This window comes from Scomber japonicus, chromosome 16 (genome assembly GCF_027409825.1).
Source record: "Scomber japonicus isolate fScoJap1 chromosome 16, fScoJap1.pri, whole genome shotgun sequence".
NCBI lineage: Eukaryota > Metazoa > Chordata > Actinopteri > Scombriformes > Scombridae > Scomber > Scomber japonicus.
Window position 1 is genome coordinate 5,080,923 of NC_070593.1, and position 7,910 is coordinate 5,088,832.

The following is a 7,910-nucleotide window of genomic DNA, read 5'->3' on the forward strand; positions in this document are numbered from 1 at the left end:
TATCATGGGCATCAAGGGCTTGGAGCCAGACGGAGAAAATACTCAATTAAAAAGATTGAAATGTGATATTATGTCATGTCGGAGACCCTAAAAGCAATAAGTATGGCATCTATACTTTGAATTATGACATTAAAAAACAAATATTTGGATTTAAACTAGAAAAAAAAAGGTTTAGGATGGCAATTGGTCCCTTCAGTCATCTTTATTAACTTATATATGCCAGAATAAACTCCGTCATCAGCAAAAGATCTATACACAAAAATAAAAAAGTAGATTTATTGAGAAGTTTAGCGACATGATTCTGGCTCCAAGCACCATGAGCTGGGGTTTGGGAATCTGTTTGTTCTCCTCCTTTTATCTCTGTGACCTTTCTATCCACGTTACAGTATGTGCTCATCTATTGGACTCTGTTCCTTTCATCCAAATCTGGACACACTCACAGTTACAGTGGGCTTTTTTTTTGTTTTTTGTTTTTCAGGGGGAGCCTTCAGTTGGAGTCCTGCATCTCCGCCGCTGAAGCTTCTTCATCCACAGCGACGTCCGACTGCTCCTCACCTGGAAAGAATATGCAGATGCTGGATTACTCACTAATCTTTTAAATGACTTAGACTTGATAATACTCTAGGGCAGAGTCATGCACTGCATCGCGTTCAAGCAGGTATGTAGATTTATTAACACAAGTAAAAATTAAGGTCATATCAGGTCAAGTAGCAGAAGGTCACTGGTGAAACAGATTTAAGTGATGAATACAAAATTGTGACATTACATCACCAAAGTCAAAGGTAAAGCCTTACAGAGCCGCTAACATGGCAGTAGACTCTTAGCATGTTATTTCAGCTTCTAAAAAATGTTTTGGTCCTCTAGGTTAACCCTCCTGTTGTCCTCAAGTCAAGGGAGGAAGGGAGGAAGGATGGATGGAAGGGAGGATGAAGGAAGGAAAGAGGGAAGGAAAGAGGGGAGGGAAGAAAGGAAGGAAGGAGGGAGGGAGGAAAGAAAGAAGGAGGAAGGAAGGAAGGAGGGAGGGAGGAAAGAAGGAAGGAGGGAGGAAGGGAGGAAAGAAGGAAGGAGGGAGGGAAGGAGAAAGGAAAAGAGGAAGGAAGGAAAGACGGACAGAAGAAAGAAGGAAGGAAAGGAGGGAGGAAGAAGGAAGGAAAGGAGGGAGGAAGGAAAGGAGGGAGGGAGGAAGGAAGGAAGGAAGGAAAGAAAGAAAGAAGGAACAGTCAAAACAGATGGGGTCAATTTGACCCGGGAGGACGACACAAAGGTTAATAAACTGAATATCTTTGGATTGTGGATAGTCTGGTTGTTGGTTGGGACAATAGAAAACTTTTGAGGGTGTCATCTTTGGCTTTGGGAAACAGTGATTAACATGTTTCTGACATTTTATGGACGACACAACTAATCAAATAATTGTTAAAATCTCTTAGATCTTAACTTAATTCAAACAGTCATCTTGTTTCATGAGCAGACGAATAGAAGATGAGAATGAATATGAAGGCGAATTATCTAAAGTTGAAGAAAATACTCCACAATCCACAATCTTCTCCACAAAAGTGCCAAATACTGCTGTTTAAGTTGTTTTATAGAACTTGAGGCATGAATGGAAACGGAGTGAATGCAGAAACCCGAGCGGAATGAACCGAGACGAAGAGGAGTCACGTTTTTAATCTCCATGAATGAACACAAACTATGTCTGAAAGCCAAAAAGACTCCATTCTTCAGTTCCATGAAAAAAAGAAACGAAAAAGAACAAAAATGATCATAATAATGCCGTCATTTAATTTCTGATTCATGAATATTGAGTTCAGAATCAGATTATGCTCGGAGATTCAGTCACCTCCAATATGAATGCAAAGTGGATCATTAGCATTAAGGTCCATTTATGCTCAACGTTAAATACGGATACAGACGGAGCCTTCTGTCCGTGCTCTGCGTTCATTTCGTCCGTATTTCTGCACGTTTCCATAAAGCTTACGGATACGGACCAAACGGAGCAGTACCACCGGAAACCATGGGGGGGGGGCAGGTTTGCTGTCACTACTCCATACGTAGCTCTAGTGAGACACGAAGAAGAAATAACAATGGCGGAACTTTTTGAGGAAAGGTTGTGTGAGTTGGTTAGAAACTTTAACCCTCCTGTTGTCCTCGAGTCAAGGGAGGAAGGGAGGAGGAAGAAGGAAGGAAAGGAGGAAGGAAAGGAAAGGAGGAAGGAAGGAAGGTAGGAGGGAGGGAGGAAAGAAGGAAGGAAGGAGGGAGGGAGGGAGGGAGGGAGAAAGGAAAAGAGGAAGGAAGGAAGGAAGGAAAGAAGGACAGGAAAGAACGAAGGGAGGAAGGAAGGGGAAGGAAGGAAAGAAAGAGAGAATGAGGGAGGGCTTAAGGGAGGAAGGAAAGGAAGGAAAGGATGGAAGCAAGGGAGGATGGAGGAAAGCAGGAAGAGGGAAGGAAAGGAAGAAGGAAGGAAAGGAGGGAGGAAGGAAATAAGGAAGGATGGAGGAAAGAAGAAAGGGAGGAAAGAAAGAACAGTCAAAAGAGACGGGGTCAATTCGACCCGGGAGGCAGGGTTAAATATGAGTTTCCGGTGATAATTTAAGAGGAGTATGAACTGAAACTCGTGCTTCATTTGTAATTGACTGTAATAAACTAAATGAGGCGAATACTAAAAGGGGGCAATGAGGTCAACTTTTTACCCCTATGGTTACAGACTCACACACACTCCTCCTCCTCCTCCTCCTCCTCACCTGCAGCTTGCTCCTCTACGCTCTGTCTCTCGGTTTGGCCGTCGGGGGAGCTCGGCTCGTCCGGCGGCCAGCGTAGCTCCCCGCTCTCCACCTCGGCCGCGTCGGTCGGCTCCACCACGATGGATGGAAGCCTCTTGGTCAACTTTGGATACCTTTCATGGGTATCTGGGAATATCTGTTGAAAGCTTATGTAAGGTTAACTGAAGTGTGATCGTGATTTTTGAGGCGGGGTGGGGGGGAGAAGAAGAAGAAGAAGCAGAAGAAGAAGAAGAAGAAGAAGAAGAAGAAGAAGAAGAAGAAGAAGAACGTCGTTGCTCACATAGCACATACGTGAAAGAACAACAATGCAGTAAAAATAGGATTAGGATGTCAGATGAAAGACTTTGGAGGATGACTTCACTCACATTTTTACTTTGCACATGCTTTCCTTTCCATCTTCTAGTTGAATTGCTTCTGAAATGATCTTGACACACTGTTGATCTAGCTCGGGGTTTTTTTTTAAACTGTGAGGAGAGCTGAAGAAGATACTGGCCCGAGGTCAAAGAGAGACTGGCACTATAAAAATAACAGGAAGTTAATTATTGTGGTTTGGCACACTCTGTTTTGTCACACTTGTCAGCGGCTTCAGCGGCTTCAGCTGCAGGAGCGGCTTTGACACGCAGCTCATGGAGGCAATTAAGATACTTTAACCCCCCTGTTGTCCTTGAGTCAAGGAAGGAAGGGAGGGAGGAAGGAGGGAAGGAAGAAGGAAGGAAAGGAGGGAGGAAGGAAGGAAAGGAGGGAGGGAGGAAAGAGAGAAGGAGGTAAGGAAGGAAATGAGAGAAGGAGGAAGGAAGGAAGGAACGGAGGAAAGAAGGAACAGTCAAAGTGGACGGCGTCAATTCCTCCCTTGCTCCTTTCCTTCCTTACTTCCTTGAGTCAAGGAAGGAAGGGAGGCAGGAAGAAGGAAGGAAGGAAAGGAGGGAGGAAGGAGAGAAGGAAGAAGGAAGGAAAGGAGGGAGGGAGGAAGGAAAGGAGGAAGGAAGGAAGGAAAGGAGAGAGGAAAGAAAGAGAAGGAGGTAAGGAAGGAAAGGAGAGAAGGAGGAAGCAAAGAAGGAAGGAAGGATTAAATTAAGATACTTTAACCCTCCTGTTGTCCTTGAGTCAAGGAAGGAAGGGAGGGAGGAAGGAGGGAAGGAAAGGAGGGAGGGAGGAGGAAAGGAGGGAGGGAGGAAAAAAAGAGAGAAGGAGGTAAGGAAGGAAAGGAGAGAAGGAGGAAGGAAAGAAGGAAGGAAGGAAGGAAGGAAGGAATCTTTCCTTCCTGCTGAACTGATAAAGTACCAAAATGACTCTTTAAATTATTATATCACTCATTTAATATGTGGCCTTTTCCACTGCTCCCCCCCCCCCCCTCCAAGCCTTAATAAGCTTTAAATATATCATATTTCATAAAAATGTAAGAAACTCCTCTGAGGTTAGTGGAGATGGAGCACCTCAGCACCTCCACTATAAAAAGCTGCAGGAAAGCACGTTAAACATCAGCTAGACCTCTAAAAAGCTTTCTCTTCTCTACCAGATTTAGCTCAGTTTTCCTTCCTTCCTTCTTCTCTCCTTTCCTTCCTTACCTCCTTCTCTCTTTCTTTCCTCCCTCCTTCCTCCCTTGCTCCTTTCCTTCCTTACCTCCTTCTCTCTGTCCTTCCTTCCCCATCCTTTCCTCCTTTCCTTCCTTCCTTCTCCCTTCCTTTCTTCTTTCCTTCCTTCCTCCTCCCTTCCTTCTTTCCTCCCTTCCTTCTTTCCTCCCTCTTTCTTTAATTTTTCTTTCATTCTTCCCCTCCTTCCCTCTTTCTTTGCTCCCTCCTCCTTCCATACTTCCTTCCTCTTTTCCTCCCTCACTTCCTTCCTTCTTCCCTTCCTCACTTCCTTCCTTCTTTAATCCTTTCCTTCCTTCCTTCCTCCCTTCCTCATCTCTTCATGCTTTCCTTCCTTCTCTCCTTACTTCCTTCCTCTTTTCCTCCCTCCCTCCCTCCTTACTCCTTTCTTTCCTTCCTTCCTTCTTCCCTTCCTCACTTCCTTCCTTCCTTAATCCTTTCCTTCCTTCCTTCTTTCCTCCTTTCCTCATCCCTTCTTGCTTTCCTTCCTTCCTTCCTTCCTTCCTTCCTTCCTTCCTTCCTTCCTTCCTCCTTCCCTCCTTATTCCTTTCCTTCCTTCCTTTCTTCCTTCCTTCCTTCCTTCCTTCCTACACTCCCTTCCTTCCTCCTGTCCTTCCTTGACCTGAGGACAACAGGAGGGTTAATTACTCTAATATCATTTTTCTCTCAGTCTGTTTTGTAGTTTTCTTGAGTGTGTTTCATCGAGTAAAGCCTTTCCCATTAGATGTCTGACAGAAAGGAAATGAGAAAATTCATCTCAACACAATCACGATCAAGCTTACAGTTCACTTAAAGCTGATACATTATGTTTCTAAACTCAAGTCTTACAGCAGTAGACGATATAACCCACTTGTCGTTTTTTAGCTGTGTTAGAAACGACACACACCATTCACTCACAGCAGCAGAGACCAACTCATGACCTCAGTCTCGTCAGCCCACATTTTACCCTCGTTCATCGCTGCCGTGACTCACCGCTGTATGAGCTCTACTAAAGCAGGACTGGTTTGAAATCAGCTAAACACGCTCTATTCAAACACTGTATTCATTAACCCTCCTGTCGTCCTCCCGGGTCAAATTGACCCCGTCTCTTTTGACTGTTCCTTCCTTCCTTCCTTCTTTCTTTAATTTTTCCTTCCTTCTTCCCCTCCTCCCCTCTTTCTTTGCTCCCTCCTCCTTCCATCTTTCCTTCCTCCTTTTCCTCCCTCCCTCCTTACTCCTTTCTTTCCTTCCTTCCTTCTTTCCTTCCTTCCTTCTCTCCTTACTTCCTTCCTCTTTTCCTCATTAATCCTTTCCTTCCTTACTTCCTTCCTCTTTTCTTCATTAATCCTTTCCTTCCTTCCTTCCTTCCTTCCTTCCTTCTCTCCTTACTTCCTTCCTCTTTTCCTCATTAATCCTTTCCTTCCTTCCTTCCCTCCCTCCCTCCTTTCTCCTTTCCTTCCTCCCTTCCTTCTCTCCTTCCTTCCTTCCCTCCCTCCCTCCTTCCCTCCCTCCCTCCCTCCTTCCCTCCTTTCCTTCCTCCCTTCCTTCTCCCCTTACTTCCTTCCTCTTTTCCTCCTTAAGTCCTTCCTTGACCTGAGGACAACAGGAGGGTTAAAAAAAAAAAAAAAACCTGGAAGGATACTGAGTCCTGGTCTCCTCCTGCTCCACCGCTGAAGTCCTCCGTCCCCGGTTCCAGAGAGTTCATCACCTCAGTCATCCTGGAGAGAGAGAACGAAATGATAATCACTGATCAATAAACTGCTGATACCAAGTTTCTCTGCTCTTGAGCAATCACCTGAATGTTTATAATTGGCTTAACTTATTTTATTAATCCTATACCTAACATTTATATATCAATCTTCAATACTTTCTGATTTGAATTGTGTCGACAGAAAATGATCAACTGTTCCAGCTTCTTAAAAGTGATGAGTTCATGTCTTTCTCTGTTTTATATCATTGTAGATTTAATATCTTTAGGTTTTAGTTCTACAAGTACTTTAAGGATGTCACCACTACTACTATAGATATTAATTTCACTATTATCTGACATGTTTTAGAACGAATCGTCAAGTCAATTAATTGGGAAAATAATCTGGAGATCAATAGATACTGATGATAATGATAGTTAGTTACAGCCATAAGAGGTTTGCATAGATAATTACTGATTCCAACCACCAGGTATGTTTGTTCTGGAGAGGAAGAGACCTCTGCGGATGATTTAACGCCTGTTAAAAACTGAGCAGGGCACCGTCTGAATGAGAGAAACCTGATGACAATGGTGTTCGTTTAACAATGAAGACTACAACTCCCATGATCCCACGCTACTGCTTCATCATCAAACTCTGTCTTTTAGTTTTGAGTGAGAGAAATTACATATCGTGCTAACTGTTAACCCTCCTGTTGTCCTCAGGTAAAGGAAGGAAGGAAGGAAGGAAGGAAAGGAGTAAGGAGGGAGGGAGGAAGGAAGGAAGGGAGGAAGGAAGGAAAGGAGTAAGGAGGGAGGAAGGAAAGGAGTAAGGAGGGAGGGAGGAAGGAAGTAAGTACAGAAGGAAGGAAAGGAGTAAGGAGGAAGGAAGGAAAGTAGTAAGGAGGGAGGGAGGAAGGAAAGGAGTAAGGGAGGTAGGAAGAAGGAAGTAGTAAGGAAGGAAGAAAGGAGTAAGAAGGGAGGAAGGAAGGAAGGAAGGGAGGAAAGGAGTAAGGAGGGAGGGAGGAAGGAAAGGAGTAAGAAGGGAGGGAGGAAAGGAGGAAGGAAGGTAAGGAGGGAGGAAGGAAGGAAAGAAGCAAGGAAGGATGGAAGGAAGTGAGGAAATAAGTATAGAAGGAGGGGAAGAACGAAGGAAAAAATTAAAGAAAGAGGGATGAAGGAAGGAAATAAGGAAGGAACAGTCAAAAGAGACGGGGTCAATTTGACCCGGGAGGACGACAGGAGGGTTAAATAATGTGAATTATCTAAATATACAGTATAATCTAGGATGTGTTTGATGGTTTTTTGTGCCTTTGCAGAGATGTTCTTGATTCCTACTAAACAATATTCATCCAGATGGAGGTCAGAGGATTACTCAATCTCAATTACTCAATCCTGACTAAAGAGACTGACCTGTAAGGACACATATTCAGCAAAGTTTCACAGAGGTATGAAATCATCTTGGATGGAGGCCTGAATGCCACCGATCACCTTTTGCAGCTGAGAGACAAGATTTCTCACAAGTAAATGCATGGGTTTTTTTTTAGATGATGTAACATAAACCATCTTATCTGCTGGCTCAATTATAGAAAAAAGGCATGAAAAATGGTTCCCACACAGTTAAATGGCCTACACATACTGAACAGCTGTAATCCTCATGTATTTCAGGTTGGTGAGGGTTATGGCGAGGACCACATTCCCCCGTGCATCTAATGTCTTACGTCTAATGTTCCTGAGATGCAGCCCTACAAAAACCCAACGTTCCTTTCAGTCAAGCATTAGCAGCTTATCTTGAAACTGTTCAGACCTTAAAAGTTACGGTGAGGCCACAACCTTAGGTCAGGCCTTGGAAGTGACACTAGAGTGCAATCTGTTGCTTGT

General features: G+C 44.0%; 1 protein-coding gene across 1 annotated transcript; it reads right to left on the bottom strand.

Annotated features, from left to right (window-relative positions):
• Positions 1–487: 487 nt before the first annotated feature.
• On the bottom strand, positions 488–6,062 carry si:dkeyp-72h1.1 (uncharacterized protein LOC799956 homolog). Its single transcript, XM_053336074.1, has 3 exons — positions 5,988–6,062; positions 2,739–2,913; positions 488–555 (listed from the first exon to the last, which is right to left on the bottom strand). The coding sequence occupies exons 1-3, from the start codon at positions 6,060–6,062 to the stop codon at positions 488–490; spliced, it is 318 nt and encodes a 105-aa protein (XP_053192049.1).
• Positions 6,063–7,910: the final 1,848 nt, after the last annotated feature.

Bases quoted from the DNA above. Each gene is read 5' to 3' on its own strand.
- si:dkeyp-72h1.1 (XM_053336074.1), bottom strand. From the start codon at position 6,062: ATGACTGAGGTGATGAACTCTCTGGAACCGGGGACGGAGGACTTCAGC. The intron at 2,914-5,987 runs GTATCCTTCCAG...AGCTTTCAACAG, and splicing joins CAGGAGGAGACCAGGACTCA to ATATTCCCAGATACCCATGA. The intron at 556-2,738 runs GTGAGGAGGAGG...TATTCTTTCCAG, and splicing joins CGTAGAGGAGCAAGCTGCAG to GTGAGGAGCAGTCGGACGTC.